Source organism: Rhinopithecus roxellana, chromosome 15 (genome assembly GCF_007565055.1).
Source record: "Rhinopithecus roxellana isolate Shanxi Qingling chromosome 15, ASM756505v1, whole genome shotgun sequence".
In the NCBI taxonomy this organism is placed as follows: domain Eukaryota; kingdom Metazoa; phylum Chordata; class Mammalia; order Primates; family Cercopithecidae; genus Rhinopithecus; species Rhinopithecus roxellana.
The window spans coordinates 68,089,922-68,111,870 of NC_044563.1; the positions used below are offsets into that span (position 1 = coordinate 68,089,922).

General features: G+C 36.3%; 1 protein-coding gene across 3 annotated transcripts in view; it reads left to right on the forward strand.

The window, feature by feature from the left end:
* ARHGAP32 (Rho GTPase activating protein 32) overlaps nt 1–21,949 on the forward strand; it is a 229,638-nt gene that overhangs the window by 118,499 nt on the left and 89,190 nt on the right. For 2 of the 3 annotated variants that reach the window (XM_030918530.1, XM_030918531.1), the window contains 4 exons: nt 7,038–7,175; nt 9,057–9,149; nt 9,969–10,091; nt 11,633–11,710. In XM_030918530.1, coding sequence (XP_030774390.1) covers nt 7,038–7,175; nt 9,057–9,149; nt 9,969–10,091; nt 11,633–11,710 — 432 coding nt within the window. Of the gene's footprint in view, nt 1–7,037; nt 7,176–9,056; nt 9,150–9,968; nt 10,092–11,632; nt 11,711–21,949 lie in introns of those variants that run through there. The other variant, XM_030918532.1, reaches the window with a different exon arrangement.

Here is a 21,949-nt window from a genome sequence, read left to right on the forward strand (position 1 = left end):
AGGTGTTCCCCCGCACACTTCCAGCTTCTTGCAAGATAGTTTCTGTATCTTGGATTTTCTGAAGTTGTTTTGAGGAAGGTGATGCAATTTATCCTGTTTTATGGAAATGAAAGGCCATGCAAAATACACATTTTGTATATTTTGAGCTGAGCTTCCAGGACCGGTGGTTTGGTGTCTCAGTCATTATTCTAGAAATATTGGTTTTTCTCCATTTCTTTCTCCTTCTCCATTTCTTCTCCTTTCTCCATATCTTCTCCTTCTGGTATTCTCAATATGTATGTATCATGCCTTTTGTAGTTTTTCCACTGTTTCTAGATATTCTGTTCCTTTTCTTCAGTCTTTTTTCTCTTTGCATTTCAGTTTTGGTTGTTTCTATTGTGATATCCTCAAGCTCCAATTCTTTCCTCAGTTGTGTCTAGTCAACTAATGAATCCATCAAAGACATTCATCCTTTCTGTTTTTGATCTCTAGCATTTCTTTTTTATTCTTTGTTATAATTTCCAATTCTCTGCTTACATCTGTTCTTGTATATTGCCTACTTTTTCCTTAAACCTATTAGCAGATTAATCATGGTTCTTTTAAATTATTGGTGTGATAATTCCAACATTCCTGCCATCTTTGACTCTTCTTCTGATGCTTATTCAGTCTCTTTAAACGGTGTTTTTTTTTCCTTTTAGTTCACATTGTGATTTTTTGTTGAAGGTGGACATAAGGTACTGGGTGAAAGAAGTATAGTAAATAGCCTGTTAGTAATGTGATGGTAAGGTGTGTGTGTGGGGGGGAAGCATTCTATAATCCTGTGATTAGGTCTCAGTCCTTTTGTGAGCCTGTGCCTCTGAACTGTGAACTTCACACGTGAATCTCAGTCCACAACCCTCCATCCTGTGCCTTTAGGTAGGACAGGATGACTGGAGTGGGCTGGAGTTTGGTATTCTCCTTCTCCCCAGTGGAAAGCTCAAAGAAGCTGGAGCTGGATTTTCTTCTTACTCCAGAAAATGAGGCTGTGGTAAGAGTTTTTCCTGAGGGCAGACTTTGTTAAAAGCATAGTACTTGGGTGTGTTTCAAAAGTTTATTGTCTCCTCTCCCTCTTCAGAGCACAAGGAGATTTTTTTCAGATATTTACTGTGAGGACCTAGTAGAGCTCACAAAAGTACGTGGCTCCTCAATGACTGGGTTCTCCTAGAGTTTTTAATGCTCAGACTTGTCATCCCTGAGCCTCTAGCAATTTATCAATTATAGGTTAAGTTTTTCTACCCTAGCACTTGTTCCCACAGAGGTTTCTGCTTGTGGATTTCTGCTCTGGGTAAGTTGCAATTCTTTATGTTTACCTGTCTGCCTCTAATTTGGGAGGGTGATAGTGATTTGTTCTGTGACAGATTTAAGGAAGATCTGTTGATTTTCACTTTGTTCAGCTTTTTACTTGTTGGGATGGAGTGGCGACTTCTGAGCTTGTTACATAGCAGACCAGTAACCAGAAGTCCAATGATTACTTTGTAACTAGACAGACATTGATCACTTCTGAAATGGAACTGTATCACGAATGTATTTTTGAATGACCTCTCATTTCCATGTGGTACTTGGTAACACAAAACCAAATGAACTAGAAGTTGAGCTGGCAGAACAAATAAAAAACGTGTGACAATATATTTTCACACCTCTTTTAAAAATATTTTTTAAATACCTCTATCGGAAGAATACCTGAAGCAAATAAGACCAGCACATTTCTTTTTTTAGTGATTCATATTCTGAAGTTATTTATTTTTTCCACCTTAAATACTTATTACTTACTCCTCCTAACTACAAGTTTATACCTATTGACCAGCATCTCTTCACTTTCCCCATTCTCAGCCCATGGTAACCACCATTCAACTCTGCTTCTGTGAATTTAGTTGATTCAGATTCTACATGGGAGACCATGTGATATTTGTCTTTCTTTGCCAGGCTTATTTTACTGCGCATAATGTCCTCCAGATTTATCAATGTTGTTGCAAATGACAGGATTTTCTTTAAGGCTGAATAGTATTCCATTGTGTATGTATACCACATTTGTTTTTATCTACTGATCCATTGATGGACACTTAAGTTGATTCCATAACTTCGCTATTATAAATAAGGCTGCAGTGAACCAAGGAGAGCAGATATCTTTTTGACATATTGATTTCAAGTTCTCAGGGTATATATCTAGATGTGGGATTATTGAGTCATATGGTAATTCTATTTTTAGTTTTTTGAGGAACCTCCATATAGTTTTCCAAAATGGCTGTACCAATTTATATTTCCAATTTATATTTCCAACAAAAGTGTATGGGGATTCCTTTGTTTCCTTTTCTCCACAGTTTTGCCAACACTTACCATCTTTTGTCTTTTTGATAATAGCCGTTCTGACAGATGCAAGATGATATCTCATTGTGGTATTAATTTGTACTTCCCTAATGACTAGTGATATTGAGCATTTTTTCATAATATCTATTGACCATTTGTATGTTATCTTTTAAGAAATGTCTGTTCAGTGCTTTTGCCCATTGGTTAATTGGGGTTTATTTTTGTTTGTTTTTTTCTGTAGGATTCTTTGAATTTTTAAAATAGATTTCAGATACTAACCCCTTATAAGAAGTATTTTTTCCTGATCTGCGGAGGTTTTCTTTGCTCTGATAATCATTTTCTTTGCTGTGCAGAAGCTTTTTACTTTGATGTAATCCCATTCAAGACTATTTCTTTTTGAGGTCTTTTAAGCAGAAAATTCAATATCGTGTATTAAACCATTTAATAAATAACATCAGTATACATTCAAGGAATTTTCTTGACTGTAACTCACTGTCTGTTACAGCTCTCAAAAGGCTAATAGTTCCATCAAATAATTTGATTAAACATACAATTATACTGTAGTTTGATGTTATAAGTTGTAGTAATATACAATATACTAAGTAGAAAGATTGGCAAAAATATGAATAGTTTTTTTACAAAAGAAGAAATAAAAGTGACTGAGAAATATGAAATTGTGTTTAGCTTCATTAAGTCAATAAAAGGCAAACTAAGAGAAGATACAGTTTTTCACCTACTGGAAAATTTTTAAGTCATTATTTTTAGTATTTGTGAGGATGCATTGAAATAGACCCAGGCAGTAAAAGTTGGTACAACCTGTCAATTTTTAAGAATTTTGTGTGTATTTATTTTAACTTTTCATTTTACAATGATTTTAGACTCACAGAAAAGCTATAAAAATAGTACAGAAATATCCAATTTACCCTTAACCTAGCTTCTGCTAATGTCACATTTTTAGGAATTAATGCTAAGAAAGTATAAGACATTGCAACATAAACTTAAATACAAATCTATTATTTATAATCTTGTTATCAATTATTGTACTGTCATCTTAGAACTCCCAAATCGATCAGTTTGGAAGTTCAAACACCTTTTTCAGAATCAATCTTTATTAGTGGAGGCATTGTTCTAGTGTTAACAATTTAACCAAACTAATATTTGCCTGCTACACTCCATGCATGATAGATACATGAGCAATGTAGCATGCAAAAGTTATTTTTATTCCAGACAGCTTTAACAGTGAGAAAAATACCAATAGTGATAACTGGTATTTCATGAATGGTTTCCAGGGAGTCTGTTAAGCACCTTATGTGGATTATTTCACTTACTCTTCTGACAACCCCGGGTGCTATTAGCCTCCCCATTTTGCAGATGAGGAAACTGTGTGAAATAGTTATCTGTGGTCAAGTGACTAGCACGTAGCCTAGGGTAGTATAAATTCAGATCCTGCATTCTCAGTTACTGGCTGCTATTCTCATTCTTTCTTTTTTTCTTCTCTCTTTCCTCTGTTTCACACTTTTGTAGCTCTAGAAATCTATTATGTAAGACAAGGGGAAAATGATATTCCAACTAGCAAAGATTACCTTATAATACACCAGAGCACTCTGTATTTCCTAAAGAGTGTTGACTGAAAAAGGATTAGAAGCAGAGCCAATTTCTCTTCTACAAGCATCAGGCACCAAAAAATGTAGGACTGCATTTCAGTGATCTTGACCACTTCTTCAAAAGGAGTAATAAATGTGAGCCTACCAAATTGCAGGTCATTTCTCTTCTCACCTTTAATACCATGGAATAACTGTACACACGCTTGGAGTTGACGCTTAATCTTACATCTTCTCGTGAAATGGAGCAGAAAAACAAAACATAAATGGATGATCACCAGGGCATGCTGAATTATTCAACATAATAATGTGAAATTTGAGATTTTATTCTCCAAAGCTGAAGCTGATGGTTCAGCCAATGTGGAAAACAGTCTTTGATCTCTAAAGATATATTAACTTGTAGCTGAGTGAAACCTTGATGCACTGAAAAGTAATTGTTAAGAATGTTCTTTTGTTTTTTGAGTTGTTGAGCATTGGTGACTGCTTGCTTGTTCTGCTAAATAGCCTGAGAATTTGTTTGGAAACCTTGTTTTCTACTTTTGGTAGGTTCAGCCCAGAATAAGTTCTCCAAATTAATAAAGAGTAGTAATAGCTAGCATGTATTCAGCTATTTCTTTCTGCCTACTACTAAGTACTTTACATTGATTTATTTGATTTAATTCTTAAATAAGCACGATTCACAATTGGGACATTGTGGTCCTAGAGCCAAGCTATTAGCTATGTGTTTATTTCAGGAGTTGGTAAATCTAAATACATTAAGCATCTGTATAGGTAATGTTAGTTAAGGAAAATGGGTGGGTGTGGTAATGACATTGGCAAACTTGTGCTTGCTCTGTCATACCTAAATGTTTTCAAATACAGTTTTAAAAACACTGTAGGCCAAACCCAAATCAGAAGATATAATGGATACATTTAAAATACTATGGGCGATGGCTGTAAGGCCTTCTTGTTCAGATGAAAATTTAAATTATTTTATTGGATACTTATTTTCATACTTGTTCTTTCACATACCTATGTGAAAATTTCAGCAAACTACCTAATCCGTGATTATATTCATAAAGAAGGAAATAAAGTTTTATGTTCCTTCTTTTTGATGAGATACTGTAAATTGAGGGGACAGTCTCAGACTTGGATCCAGTGTTTTACAATACATGTCAATTATAAAGATTATTTTTCCAATATATTAATAAACAAAAATCTTCTAGAAGTCAATACAGTCATTGTAGTAGAGAAAATGAACAGGATTTTGGTAGTAATAGGCAATTCATACAAAAAGAAATCTTAGTAGCAAATGAAAAGATGCTATGCTTCACTCATAATCAAGGGAATGTAAATGAAAAGAAGATACCGTTTCATCTCTGTCTTGTTAGCATACTGTAAATTCTGATGATGCCACGAATTGCAAGGATTTGGGGGCAGTGGGAACTCATATACTACTGTTGGGTGAATAAATTGGTGTTACCACTTTGGAGACCAGTTTGGCAAATTTGAAATAAAATGTTGCTTATACATCATAACTTGGTGGTTCCCAGGAATGCTCTGGGTAGAAGGTAGTGATAGAACTGAGAAAATAAAGGAGTTTGCTTGAGCAAAGCATCAGAGAAACAGCTAACATGACAGGAAGAACAAACAGCACTTAAAGAATCATGAAGGCAAGGAAATGAACATTCAGCTCATGAATCGAATATATGCAAATCATTCTATATAACTGGAAGCCAAGAAAGGGCATGGAGGAGTAGCCAGTGAGATCAGTCTGGAAATAGACAGGGCCCAGATGATAAAAGCTGTGATATGTGGGGATAGCTTGGGTTTAATCCTGTAGACCAGTGGCCCTCAATTCAGGCTGATCATCAGAACTAACTGGATCCCTTTCCAGACTTAGTGAATTAGCATCTCTCAGAATATGGATCAGGACACTGTTCTTCAAAAGTCTCAGTCACATTGCTTCTCTGCCTTTCAGCCAAGGTCAAGTGTAGAAGTCTCAGCCACATCTATTATTTCATTCTTAGAACGCTCTGAAAGAGGGAGCTGGTAATGGCTTTTTGTCTATGTCATGGAGGATTACAGTCCAAAGTGGGATTATGCAAGTTTATCATGTTAGTTTTTGATACACTTGTGATTAGAAATCAGCACCCTCTCATGAGGTGATACCCTCTATTTCTGCTCCAGTTGTCTGGGGCAGATGGAGGAACTGGTTACTCTGAAGGCTTTTTCTTTCAGACCCTCCAGATTTTTGTGAGCCAAAAGACTCTACGTAAAATTAGATTAAATTGCAAAACTACATGCTATACAGTTGGGATGTGCTCATCATTACTCACCACAGGAGCTTTTGAAGGACTTCTTGTTGCAGTGTGAGCTGATAAACTCTGTATTTTGTAGTTGGGGGTGCAGGGGAGGAGTTCAAGGGCAAAACATATTAGCAATATTTCAGGTAAGAAATGATGATGGTCCTTACTGAAGCTTGGGCTATGGGACTGAACAAGAAGTGATAGATTCAAGAGAAGATTATTAGAAGATAGTATCTAATAAGTATTCTTTCGGAGTGTGATTTTAAAAAATGAGCTTGTGAGATTGGGCAAAGAAGGGAAGAAGCCCTGAGCGGCAGGGAGAGCTGAGGTTTCTAGATGCTATGTGAATATCAAGTGTTTATAGAGGAAGACTTCATTAGTTTTGGTTTTTGAGTATATTTCCGATCTCAGTTACAGAAAATGTTGGTAGTAACAAATCAAAAACCTGATTTTATTTTTCTTAAATTTTGGTTAATATTCTCCTACCCAAAGTTATTTTATGTTTTTTTTTTCTTTTTGGTAGATTTAAGATCACATGTTATCTTAACCATTTAGCAGTTATTCTGAAAGTGAGGCAGTGGATTTTGACCAGCAGTAGGAAGAGGGTTGGTGGAGAGTTCTATCTTATTTTCCATTATTGGCCTTTTAATGTAGTATAACTCATTGGTGTGTTCCACAGTTTTAGCTATTAACTATCAAGTTAAGAGAAACTTCACATTAGAAAATATAAAATCTCATGAATAAAATAACATTATAGAATAAGACCTGATTCTTAAGTGTTTCCCAATAGAGATGAATTATATGAGTTTCTTTTTTCTACCAATAGGGAAAAAGTTGGATTGTTAAAAGAAGTTATGAAGATTTTCGGGTACTTGATAAACATCTTCATCTATGTATTTATGACCGAAGATTTTCCCAGCTCTCAGAGCTTCCCCGTTCTGACACCCTGAAGGACAGTCCAGAGGTAAGCATTTAGTACTTCAGTACATTTAGTACAGAGGTAATCACTATATATGAGTTTGCAGAAATTTTTGTCTGTATACTAAACAAAAGCTTATATTGAACACTCAGGATGACTCCTGGGACTACTTGCCTGTTTCATAACTGAAAAGTTAGTAATGTTAAATATAATGTTTAGAATTAGAGTAGGTTCAGTGCATAATTTTATAAGGGAAAACAACTCATAATATATAAACAAGCAATATATATGAGCAAATCATTCTCCAGAGAGCACATAAAAATGGAAGCAAAAATATGGAAAAACGTTACCTTTCATGATCAAAGAAATCCATCTTAAAACAGTGTTGTTTGAGTAGTTTATGACAGCATGCTGGGTGTATGCACTTACCTTCACTGCTACAAAAAATGTTTAGTAAAAACATAAAAGATTTCTAAACAGAAGTTCTTTATAGCATCATTAAACCAAAAGTACCATCAGGGAATCAAAAATTGTGAGGAATCTTTAAAAGTAGATGGGATAAGGTTTATGGGGAAGAGTAAATATAGCCTAAACATGTAAGTGCAGCATGACTGCAAAGCATAAGGAGACTAGAAAGTTTACACATAGAAACTGAAGAAATAAAATAACCAAGAGGTACAAACAAGGCTTTTCAAAGGATAATTACTATCCTCTGAGAGAAAATGAAGCTGTCACATCCATGAAATGGATTTAAATAAATAAAATCAGAGATGTTGTAAATGAATATAGGATCATTTACATTAATTTTAATAAGAGCAAACCTGAATGACTGAACTCTATGCAGAATGTACCCAGCCGAAGAGAAAGTCAGGGAGTTGATCAAGCCAAGTCATTTATAATAAGAATACCCCCCTGGAAGGGACAGAAAGTTAACAAGTTGTGAGAGAACATTTGGGAATCATGGAGAATAGGTCCAGAGAGGTTTCTGCTGATGGGAGTTATAGGAGGAGAGAGTGGACGCAAGGAAATAATGAAAAATTGGTGTAAACCACTACCCCCACCAGATCTAAATAAAGCAATGTTCTGAGATTTAGTGGGTTCGTTAAGTGTTAAAATATAACGGACACTGCAGCAGGGTCTCAGGAGTGTCTTGAAACACGGATCTCTTTGTACTATAGAAAATATAAAAGTCCCTTTATCTGCATTTCTCATTTCTGCGTCCTGTTTCATTTTTTTCTCTCAGATTATCCTAAAACATGGCCACCACCAAGAGGTCCCAGGTTTTTATCCCCTTTTAAGGGAGCAGCCAGACTGAGCTAGAATCTGTGTCCTAATTCCTGGATTAACTCTTGATTGGTCCAACTAATATTGGGGCATATTCCTGGACCAGTCAGCTGAACCATGGTGTAGGATCACGTATGAACATGGCTGTTCCTGCCACAGCCATGTGCATGTAAGATTACAGTGGGTCTTGGGCAAAAGCATTTCTAAGGAGTAGGGGAAAACTGTAGGATCACGTATGAACATGGCTGCTCCTGCCACAGCCACGTGCATGGAAGATGACAGTGGGTCTTGGGGAAAAGGGTTTCTGAGTAGTAGGGGAAATCTAGGCAGAAAAGCCAAATATGGATCTGCTACAGTTATCTTTTTGCATATTCAGTACAAAAATAGAAAGCGATGAAATTAGAAACCATGGAATAGTTTGATCGCTGATAAGGGGCTAGAAGTTGAAGCTCTGCATGAGGTAGGGGCTGAGTTGCTATGTAAGTGCCCATAGTGCTACTGGTAAGTTTCTGTGAAGAATCCTCTGTAACTATTAAAATGCCTAAAGATCTATAGATTTTTTTCTTCCAGAAACCATCAGTTTTCTCTGCCAGAGAGCATAGTATCTTTCCTCAGAGTTACACTGAATCTCTTTCTTTTCAGTCAGTCACTCAGATGCTTATGGCTTACCTGTCACGCCTTTCAGCTATCGCTGGCAACAAGATCAACTGTGGGCCCGCCCTTACCTGGATGGAGGTATTTCCTAATTCACTTTTCGTGAAAAATGTATATTTAAATTATCTACTTAAGAAATTTGATATTAACATAATTTTGATATCTATTGAGCTTCAGGAATCAAAGAAATGGGGTATATTCTCATCGTCTGGGAGGATAGATACGTGATATAGGAAATATTTTTTCGTCTCAAATCTTTCTTTGATAATCTTGGAAACTAATCTTAATATATTTTATGAATATCAATGATACCTGTTATTTTGGTGTTTAATATACTAATGTATATATTCAGCAAGGTGTACTTTTTTTTAGTTGACTTAGTAATTGAAAATATTTTTCAGTTATTTATGAGCAAGAGACAACTTCTTAAAGGGTCCTCTTTAAGAGTAGCTGTTGAGTGAAACATTATTCAGTAAATAGATTACATATTTATTCTTAATTTGCATATGTAGAGTTATATTGTTTTCTCCTCCCACTGGAAATTGGGAATGCAAGATGGAAAGTGGAAAGCATATAGAACTATGGGCCAACCTGCAATGAGATCTTGGAAAAACTATTGACTCTCTTGTAAATTACATAGCCTCTTTCATCTTTAGCATCCTCACCTTTAAATGATGATAAGTATTTTTTAGAGTTGTGAGGATTAAATTAAACCATGTATATTATAGGCACAGCACAGTGACTAGCATATTTTCACTACCCAGTAAATGGTAGGGTTTTTTTTTTAAGACTCTTTGGGTTATTGTATCTCTAAATTAAAATGAATTTCTCCTATAGATAGTCAAAGAAGCATTTTCAGGTCCAGTGTCTTTATCTCTGAGTACATTTTCTTTGTGATAGATTGATAATAAGGGAAATCACCTTTTGGTTCATGAGGAGTCATCCATCAACACTCCTGCTGTTGGTGCTGCCCATGTTATCAAGAGGTACACTGCTCGAGCCCCTGACGAACTGACCTTAGAGGTAAATAGCTGAAGAGGTTGTTTGTTATTTGGTTCCTGCTGCCTTTCTGGCCTCATCTTCGACTGTTCTTAACCATTTCCTTAATTAAAAAAAAAATGAAAAGCACCAGGCTTTTCCATAGTCCTTTATCTTTCAGCCTGTAATATCTTCTATTTTTGTTTAAATGACAGTACTCATCCTTGAAAACTGAGGTTCAATGTCTCCTCTTTTGTCTGGGAATTCATTCCTGATCTCCCTCCCCTCACTCCATGCAAATACATACCTCCCAAAAACCTGAATTGAATGTCATTTTGAACTGTGCTCATGGCTTATTGCTGACACATCACTTACTACATTTAATCATGATTGTTCTCTTGGTCTCAGTGAGCTTCTTGAAAGCAAGGTCTGTCTTTTTGTGTTTTTGTACCTAAAAACAATACCCAGTGATACTTTCTTTTCATACGTTGAAAGATTGAGTTAAAGAACAGATAAAAGGTGAAGTGAACACACCTTGCTGTCAGATATAAAAGGAGGGGAATTAAATTTTTTCCTCTAAAAATACATATTGGCTAACGAGGAAAAAAATGCTGGCAGTTAATTAAATTTAAGAAATAACAATATAACTTTTTACTGCATAGAATCTGAACTGTTTTCAAACTTTTAGATTCTGTACAGAAAGAAATGTAGGTCTTAGAATGATGATGTCAGCATATATGGCTTTACGAAATGGCTTATACATGATTTGAAAGATCAGTTGTGAATATACAAAAGAAAAATTCCTAAAGCTCTATAGTATATGTTAGTAACATTGCTCTGAAGTTCTTAACTATGTTTTATCATAGATATCAGCATTTCTTTTGATTGAAGAATATAATTTCTGTTGAATATATTATTTAAAACTATTGTAATTTTTATATTTATGATTTTATATGAGTTTATATAAACTCACTAGTTTTTCTTTTACAGTGAAGAAAGTTAGCTTTTTAGTGGACATAATTATATTTTACTATCTATTGAAAGAAGTGTAGTTGTCATCAAATTTTATACTTACTAAGCATAACCCATCTTAGGCCCTTTTCTATATGATTAAATAAGATATGTCAAGAGCTCAGTACAGTGCCTGGCACAGGGTAAGCACTCACTAAATGTAATATTAAGGGAATCTGTTATTGTTTCTAAGCATGAATATTTAAAATTATCTTTTATAAGTGAATCTGATAACTGTCAGTGACAGCAGTAACAATATTTTAACAGAAGTGATGATAATGGTGTGATGCCTAACATTTAAAAATCTTATGCTATTAATCTGGCTTTCTGAAGTTACTGCACATGTGTTAGTTGAATCACAGTCTTTGTGCTGCTTAGCTTTTTGTAGACCTCTCTTTCACAAATCATAATATAATTAAATTGTTTTTAAAAGGAAGTAGTACTTTTTTGGAAATTACCAGCCAGAGCATGAATAGTAATTTACCTTTTCATACAGTTCAGATTTAAATTCTAGGTATAACAATTGGTTTAAATTTGAACTAAAACCATTTTGCTTAAAATTTTGATTCTCCTAGGTGGGAGACATTGTTTCCGTTATTGACATGCCTCCGAAAGTGTTAAGCACATGGTGGAGAGGCAAGCATGGATTCCAGGTAGGCAACAACAAATTAGGTGTGGGAAAATTCAAAGAAAAGTTTTCTTTATGTTTCAGTAATACTTTTGTTTACATGTACTGGTAATGGACTTTGTCATCAGAAATTTTATCTGCGATGATAGAAACTGCAGATGGTAATGATAATAGATTTAGATTTCCTTTTCTAATTACTATTTTGGTTGTTTCTTATCTCCTTCATCTTTAAATGGTGGTGTAGCCAAAATATGAATAGAGTCTCAGACCTGATGGTCGCTTTTCGGTTACAAGGCCTGGGGAGTGACCTTGCTTTTAATACAGGTTTTTAATCATGATTCATATATATTTCCTTTCTGGAATTAAGTCAGTTTGATTAATATTTTTCTGTAAAAAGACATTGTAACTGTTATGTAAACTTACTTTTAATTACAGAACAACAACAGAATCTAAAGCAATCTCATTTCTTTTTCTATATTCAGTAGTCCCTTATCTGCGGTTTCCCTTTCTATGGTTTCAGTTACCTGAGGTTAACCAAGGTTCGAAACATTAAATGGATAATTCCAAAAGTAAATCATCAGCTTTAAACTGCATACTGTTGTGAGTAGTGTGATCAAATCTCTCCCTGTCCCACCCAGGACGTGAATCATCCCTTTGTCCAGCATGTCCACACTGTAGATGCTACCTGCCCCATTAGTCATTCCGTAGCCCTCTCAGTTATCAGGTTGACTGTTGAGGTATTGAGGTGCTGTGTTCAAGTAACCCTTATTTGACTTAATTGTTTTCCTCAATTATTGGTTATTGTAATGAATCTCTTGCTGTGCCTAATTTATAAATTAAACTTGAAACACGTATGCATGTATAGGAAAAAGTATCCTAGGATTTGGTACCATCTGTGATTTCAGGCATTTGCTGAGTGGTCTTGGAACGCATTTCCTGCAGATAAGGAGGGACTACTTTATGGCTAAACAGTTTGGGACCTGATAATGGCATCTATTAGACTGACTTAGTAACTAATTTTTATGAGGAGTCTCTGAAAATGCCTTAAAGTTGTATCCTTAATATATAGCCTGTGGCTTTTTGTGGTCTACTTACACAAGTGTTACTAAATACTACATAAATAAAATGCTCATGCTATATTGTTAGAAATTTGATAAGCATTGTATACTTTGAGTTCTAACTACATATTAAATAAAAATGAATTATTAGCTTTACAATAAAATATATTGTATTAAAACATAGTAATACAATTTAAAACATTATAAAATGGTAGATAAGAGTGTGGGCTCTGGCTCCAGATTGTCTGGATTTTAATCCTGTGTTATCTCGGGCAAATTATTTAATTCTCTGTGCCTCAGTTTCCTCATTTGTAAAATGGGGATTATGGGACTATTGTTTGCCTCACATGGTTATCTTGAAGATTAAATATGTGAGAACAAAAATAGAACGTACTTAGTTAGACCAGGTCTGATGGATATTTTTTTTTATCAATAAGTGTTGATTTTTAAATTTAAAGAATTCTGGTTTTTATTTTACAAGTTTAATTTTATCTATCGCTTTCCCTAGTATGAAAGCATCTATAGTAATTTAATTTGGTTGTTAAGACCAGAAAAACCCTATCACATTACCCTACAACTCTTCTTGTTTGTGCTTTTGGGATCCTCCTCCATCTGTGCTCTGATTTCTTAACAGCTATGAATAATAAGTGCTTTTGATTAAATATAAAACTAAATAGAAGACTACAGTTATCTTTTTCCTATTAAGGGGTCAGTTCTTCATGTTAGTGGAAATGAACAATAGACTTAAGGGTCAAAGATGATCAGAAGATTAATTTGTCTTTAAAATAATAGTTATGTTATGGTCTTGATGTTACTAATAACTTTCTTATATCTGTATCTATCTGTCTATCTCACCTTAGGGAAGTCATTTGCTTTGTTTGGACTTCAGTTTCTTCTTAAAATCAGAAGGTTTCATTTACAATCTCTCTATTCCTTCTCAACATTTAAATTCTATGATTGTCTTCCCTTTGTTTATGTAACAAATATTTATTAAGTACTGATTCTCTGCTAAGTGTATAGCTTTATACTCCAAAGTGTTGTTGAGACTCACACAGTTAGTTTATTGCCTAAACAAACTAATTCTTTTTTTTTTTTTTTTTTTTTTTTTAAAGACGGAGTCTCGCTCTGTCGCCCAGGCTGGAGTGCAGTGGCCGGATCTCAGCTCACTGCAAGCTCTGCCTCCTGGGTTTAGGCCATTCTCCTGCCTCAGCCTCCCGAGTAGCTGGGACTACAGGCGCCCGCCACCTTGCCCGGCTAGTTTTTTGTATTTTTTTTAGTAAAGACGCGGTTTCACCGTGTTAGCCAGGATGGTCTCGATCTCCTGACCTCGTGATCCGCCCATCTTGGCCTCCCAAAGTTCTGGGATTACAGGCTTGAGCCACCGCGCCTGGCCAAACTAATTCTTTTTCAAAGTGAGTATAAATTAACTAGTCTAAAACTAGTTAAAAATTAGTTTATTGCCAAAACAAATTATTGAAAACAAAAATGAAATTTCTAACTTCAAAGACTGATTTGTAACTGATAATGAAAAATCTTTCCTAAAGGAATGCTATTTTTCATCTTGATTGGTCTTAGAAAAGCAATCATATCTCCATGGATCATGTTGGAGTGTACCTGTGAGAAGAGGCATTGATGTCGGGGGGTGCCTGTGTAGCCAGGAGCAAGTCTTTAAATGTTACTGTCAAACTTTTTTAAAAAAGAAATTCAGGCTGGGGGCAGTGGCTCACACTTGTAATCCCAGCACTTTGGGAGGCTGAGGTGGGTAGATGAGGAGGTCAGGAGTTCAAGGCCAACATGATGAAACCCCGTCTCTACTAAAAATACAAAAATTTGCTGGACTTGGTGGCATATGTCTGTAATCCCAGCTACTCGGGAGGCTGAGGCAGGAGAATCTCTTAGAACCTGGGAGGTGGAGATTACAGTGGGCCAAGATTGCGCCACTGCACTCCAGCCTGGGTGACAGAGCAAGACTCCGTCTCAAAAAAAAAAAAAAAAAAAAAAAAAAGGAAATCAGTATTTTAAGGCAGGAATCCACAGTTCAGCATTGCTTGTTGTTTCTACACAATTAGTCCATTTCTAAGAGCACTCATGGTTAATTGCAGGGAAAGGTGTGAAAGGTGAGACATGTTGAGCCTCTGTTACCTGCAAAGTATAGCTCAGTACTTTACACGCAGTGTTTTCTTTAATTTCACAAAGCTTCTAGGTAGTTACTCTCCTCCCTTTTTATGGGCAGAAAACAGTTTTTGAAATGTTTAATAAGTAGTCAGTATGCTAAGTCAGTAAGTGAAGGGAGTAAGGACTCGGATCTAAGTCTGCTCCATCTCATTGCCTGAAGAGCACTAAGCATGATTTCTACATTCACTCTCAGATTATTAACGTTCTTCACATCAGTTTTCTACTGTATAGAAAGGAACATCTTTCCTGCTCAACCAGCGAGAAGTATAGTGTAAAGATTAGCCAACTACAGACTGCAAAGCATGTATGATTACTGGTGGAAACATTGCTGTTACTGTGTGTTATGTTTTTATGTGATGATTAATCAATTGTATGCTGGGGAAAAACTCTTCAGAAGACTGTTCACGACGTCCCCTACCTTTGTTAGGTATTTTAAAATTGTAAGCATGTGCCCCTCCTGGGAGATACTCTGTTGAGAGAGGAAGACAATCATGGTAACTGTAAATCAGACATATTTCCACATCCTAATTTTCAAGTTTAACTGAAATAATAGCTTAGTTCGGTGGTGTTTAGACTTTTTATTTTAATCCAATGGAATTATTAATCAAATAGAATCGTGCGCAGAACCTCAATGTGAGAAAAGGTAACCATGGAGCTACCCTGATTGGTTCAAGTCAGAAACGCTGGGCCTTATCCCCATGCAGTCTGCTTGACTGGCCTCCTTCAGGCCTTCTGCAGCAGCCCCAAGGGGCCTCAGTAGGGGTGAAAACCATGAGTTTAGCTTACTAGCGGACCTCACTTTGTGTAGTAGATATATCAAAAGCTATTTTAAAATTTTAATTTTAAAAAGCCAGCCAACAGTCTAAAGTTAATAGAGAAACATGTTCTTTATAAGGAGATTTTTTTTGTGACAACTTTTAGAAGGATAGTATCTGGAGTTTTTAAATTTCTCTAATGTAAATTATGTCTGAATTCTTGGTATTTTCATATATTCTGATGTGGCTGGGGGATATAATTTCAGAAGGCAAATAATCATATATATGTGATTGTATATGATATATATACAGTGTTGTGTGTGTGTGTGTGTTTATTTTTTTTTTTTTCTGTTATTGGGCATAACAGGTGACCCACTGATACTTTTGTCAGTGGGAGCTGTTTCTAGGGTTTATTCATTCCTTAATTGGTCTGTTAGGTACTGTGTTCATTTGCTAGGGCTACCATAATAAAATACCACAGACTGGGTGACTTAAATATTAATAGCAAATATATTTTCCTACAGTTCTGGAAGCTAGAAGTTAAGGTACCAGAAGGTTTAGTTTTTTTCAAAAGGCTTCTCTCCTTGGCTCGCAGATGGTCACTTTCTTGGTGTGTCCTCACATGGCCTTTCCTCTCTGTGTTTGTCTGTGTCCTAATCTCCTCTTCTTGTAAGGACATCAGTCAGATTAGATTAGGGGCCACCTCATTTAACCTAATTACCTCTTTAAAAGTTCCCATCTCTAAATATGCAGTTGATCCTTGAACAACATGTGTTTGACCTTTGTGAGTCCACTTATACACGGATTTTTTTTTTTTTTTTTTAACCAAACACTATTGAAAATACAGTATTTGTGGGATGCAAAACTCTCATATACAGAGGGCAGGCTTTTGGAATATGACGTGGGATTTGAGTATGTGTGGATTTGGCTATATGAGGGGGTTCTGGAACCAGTCCCCCCCAGCTATGCTGAGGGATGACTGGAGTCACATCCTGAGTTCCTGGGGGTTAGAAATTCAACATTATGAATTTTTGGGGAGGGGGCGCAATTTTTAGCCCATAATAGATGTCAACCAGTCCTGAATGGAGAAGTCGGTTGGGCCTCCTTTAGGGCTGGCCTGAAGGCACCTCAGGGAGTCTGTTACATAGACTTGGTGGGGAACAGGTCCCTACCTGAGCCAGGCTGGTTCCAGGCTCAGGGCAGGCAGGACATGGAGGACTAGCAGACATCAATACTCTCCTTGGGGTCTCTGTGATGAGTAGGGAGTTCAGAGCTCACCAGAACTCCCTGGAAGGTGCAGGAGGGCTTCCTAGAGGAGGTTACACTGGAGCACAGTGTTGCATGTGTCTTCTTCCGAGAGGATGTCCACATAACCCACTGATGCTTCTGTCAGCAGGAGCAGGTGCACAGGCCAGGCGGGGAACAGCATGAACCTCGGTCCACCAGCTCGCCTGGCTTTGGTTACATGTGAACCTTGTAAACTGGGCTCTGGCTGCAGAACACAGAGGAGGCTGTGTGTCACAGAGGTGGCAGTGTCTTCCCTAGCAGTGTAAAGGAGACAAGGGCCTCGTCTTGGTGTTGGCTGTCACCAGTGGTTTTCCTAGGGATTGAGATGATTTAGTGCAGGCCTCTCTCAGGAGAGAAAGGGAAGAGGAGCAAGGATGCGGACTACTGCTTCCTATGATGGAGGCCGAGTGAGCTGAGGTGTCACCCGCTTGAGCGCTGCTGCAAAGCTTTCTGAAGCTTGTTGTTGATACCCAGGCCCCGTGTGTCTGCACTTGCAGCTCTGCTCAGTTCAATGTGTTCATGGCATGTTATCTGGACTCCACTTTTCTTTTGTCAAGATCACGTTGTGTGTGTGTGTTCTCCTTTCTGGCCGGCTGGCAGGGCATGACAAGGTACAAGTCTCTGTGCAGAGATCCTTCCTTAATATTGCTGTGAACTGGTGCTATATAGTTGCTGTACTGTGATTTTAATATTATTTAAAAAATAGAGCTGGGTGTGGTTCCTCATATCTGTAATCCTAGCACTTTGGGAGGCCGAAGTGGGAAGATCGCTTGAGCCCAGGAATTTGAGACCAGCCTGGCCAACATGGTGAAACCTCATCTCTACTAAAATTATGAAACTTACCTGGGCACAGTGATGCATGTCTGTAGTCTAAGCTGCTTGGGAGGTTGAGGCAGGAGGACCCCACCTGAGCCTGGCAGGTGGAGGTTGCAGTGAGCCAAGAGCCAGACCTTGTCAAAAATAAAAATAATAATCAATAGACTTGATTTTTGTGTAGTTGCAGATTTACAGAATAATTGAGCAGATAGTTCAGAGTTTCATGTAATACCCCTGCCCTCTTCCCTCCCCTATACCTTCTCCTGTTATTCACATTTGCTTTGCAGTACATTGAATAGAATCAGCAAAATGCTAATCTTTACCAACCATCAGCCGATTAGCTGAGTTTACCTACAGCACTGACTTAAGCAGTGTTTCTATAAGAGTGGTCTTAAGGAGCACCAGGGCCAGAATCACACAGATAAAAATACAGTCTCAAATCATACCTTGCAACTGTTGAAACAGTTCTGGGGCTTGCTTTTTGTTACAATTAACGACCCAATATTGATAACTATTATTAACTAAGGTCCATTGTTTATATTAAACTTCACTTCTTGGTGTGCCTTTTCTGGGTTTTGACAAATGCATGATAGCATGTATCCACCATTATAGTTTCATACTGAATAGTTTTTTTGGCCTAAAAATCTCCTGTGCTTCTCCTATTTATACTTTCCTGCTGAACCCTTCACAGCCTGGGATCATGTCTTTTCCAAAATATCCCTATTGTTAGAATCATATAGTATATAGCCTTTTCAGACTGGCTTCTTTTACTTAGTGATACGCATTTGAGGTTCCTCTGTGTCTTTCTCTGGCTTGATAGCTTCTTTTTTAATCACTATCTAATATTCAGTGTCATGGATGTGCCACAGTTTGTTTATATATTCAAGTATTGAAGGACCTCTTGGTTGCTTTCATGTTTTTAGCAGTTATGAATGAAACTGCTATAAACATCTGTGTGCAGGTTTTTGTGTGGAACGTAAGTTTTCAAGTCTTTCGAGTAAATACCAAGGAATATCATTGCTAGATCATATGGTAAGAGTATGTTGAATCTGGTGAGAAGCCACAACACTGTCTGCCAAAGTGCCTGTATCATTTTGCATTCTTACCAGCAGTGAATGAGAGTTTCTGCTGTTCCACGTCCTCACCAGCATTTAATAATTGCCAGTTAAAAAAAATAGCCATTCTAATAGGTCCAACAAATAAAGTTAGTTTGAGGAATAGTGTTTACCAAATGTATTGAAGGGTGCTCTTCTGCTCTCTTCATTTTGTTACCAGTATTTCTTTTTAGTCTCCCTTTGCCACTGACTCTTAAACTTGAATGTTTAAAGGAGGCTATGTTTAAACATCAAATCCCAGGACCTAAGCCCCTAAATGTTGTTTCAGTAGTTGTGGGGTAGGATACAAGACTATTTTTGTCCATGTGTGCTGCAGGTAAATTCTGCCAGTCACCTGCATTTTGCCAATTTCTATTCCAAGTATTGTACTAGCTCAAACCATAATTTAGCCGTGGGAACAGAAGGATAAGTTCATCCATGTGTTTAAATTATACTGTGACTCTCTTTCTTTTCTTAAACTTATGGGAGTAGGAAGTGTGAAATTATATTAACTACAGTAATTTGAAATTCTGATCTCTGTGTTTTTTATTTGTCACCTAAGGAGTATATTGAATCTCTCATCTTTGTTTTCTGAGGTGTTTCATCATATACTTCAGAAAGTAAAAGTAAAAACTCTTCCCGTTTTTCTTTGTTTTTAAACTAACTGGCATTATTATTAGATTTGTGTTCTTGTCTGTAAATGATTGTTAGAAATGTGAGGTGATGCCTCAGAGAGCCCTTTTTTCTGGATAAAGGCATTACACAAATACATGTTATCATATTTTAGGATTGTTTGTTATGTGCAGTGTCTCTCAGAGTTTTATCTAGGAGCCACTGGTATCTGAATGACCTGAGAAATGTGATAAAAATGGATATTGATCATCAGAATCTCAGGGGATGGGGTCAGGAGTCTGAATTTTAACAAGTTTTTCACATGATGATTATGCACAGAACATGAGAACTGCTGATCTTGGCTCCCATTGTTTATCTTGTGTGCAGAGAAAGGGAGCAGTCAAACACAGTTAAACTGTGTTTTGTTTCTCCCTCCGCTCAGAAAATCTTCTGTAAAGCACATCTGGGACACAGTTAATCTAATGGCTAGAATCTCATTTAGAGAGCGACGGAATTTTATATACCTACCCCATGTTCTCTTGGTTTTCCATTAGTTGATCAAGGATCACCTATTTTGTTTTTCATAGTTATCCCCAAATATTGTGAGTTTTCATGCACAAATATCAGAGAAGCAATTCTTGGACAACACAGTTTTTTTACCTCAAGAGTATAATGTGGCTCCAAGTAAGTTAGTTTTAGAGAAATCATCTTTATTTCACAGGACAGATATTCAGAAACCTTATCTTGTATAGTAGTTTAATGGATTTGCTTATTTCTCTGCTTGTTTATGTAAAAACCATCCTATTCATGTAATACCCTAGAATCCAAAGCTGCATCTTTTCATTACTCAAAATCAAATAGAGCAAAATGTTTACTCTCCAGTTAAGTAATGGGAAATCATATCATACTGTAAATTTTCATCTGTAATGTGACATAATTTCAAGAGAAGGGGAATTATAGTGATAAAGCAAATGAAAGAAATTGCTGACATTTCTTTAGTACTTAGGTGTGCTTTTCGAAGTGCTCACCACTAACCTTTAATTCCACAACTCTGTGAAGGTTCTGTAATGATCTCATTTTAGATGAAGAAACTAAAGCACAACGGGTTAAACAACTAGCCCTTTGTCATTACACTGTATATTGCAGAGTTTCTATTGAAGCCGATACATTTTAGGCAAAGAACAGATCATGGTAGTAATTTAATGAATAATAGTGGCTCCGCTTGTTTACTTGTATGAATCATAGATTTTTGTACAGTGGAAGATGAGAGTGGACCATCTGGTTCTAAACTGTCATTTTAAAATGGTAGAAATCTGGAGACAAAGAAATTTAGATAAATTTTTCTGTTTCACAAAGACAGTAAGTACATGGTATAGCCAGGACCAGAATACAAGCATGATAACTTTTAATTTTGCATTTCTTTTCCTTTTGGAACATAGAAATATATACATTTTCTTAATTTATGTTTTATTTGTTGCTGTTTTTTCTTTTTAGTGCCATTAGATACTATTGATGTTGGAGATAAATTTCCTACTTGATAGCTTTTTGTTAATTTATAGCATCAGAATATGTCTTACCAGCTGATGCTTAAATACTCAGTTTTATGGAAATTCTTGACAATATGGCTGTGGCAGTAGTTCTTAATCTTATTAAACCCTACACCCTTTCTTTATGACAAGTATTTTCTAAAATCTTTTCTTGTCATTCTAAAATGGAATGTACAAATTATATAACTATCTCCATTAATGTACACTTTGACACAAGCCAGCATAAATTTTCAGATATAAAGGAGAAATAAAAGGAAAGCCATTTATGTATTTAAAATACACGGTATGTTTTTAAATATAAATGCTTGGGACAACTATGTGAAGACCTCGTTGTCCTAAATGTAGTCCACAGACTCGCAGCATTCACTTCAGTCAGAAAATATATAAAACCCATGCATAATAGTACTAAAAACAGGAAATACTTAGGACTGTATCTGAAAAAAAGGATGTGACAGAGCTATATACTGAAAACTACAGAACATTGCTCAGAGACATTAAAGAAGATCCAAATAAATGGAGAGATATACTGTGTTTATGGGTTGGAAGACTATATATTTTTCAAGATGACATTTCTTCCCAAATTGATCTAAATCAAAATCCCAGGCAGGCTCTTGTGTAGAAATATACAAGCAAATTAAACAATTCAAATGGAAATGCAAAGGACCTGGAATATAATAGCCGAAACAAATTTGAAAAAGAACAGAGTTGGAGAACTAACACTAACTGAAGATTTGCTATAAAGCTACAGTTTCAAGAGAGTGTGGTATTGGTGGAAAGACAGATAAGTAGATCAGTGGGAAAGAATAAACAGTCCTGAAATACATACATACAGTTGTACACATGGACAACTGATTTTCAGTGAAGTTCAAAAGTCAATTCAGTGAAGAGATAATAGTCTGTTTTACAGATGGCAGTGCAAC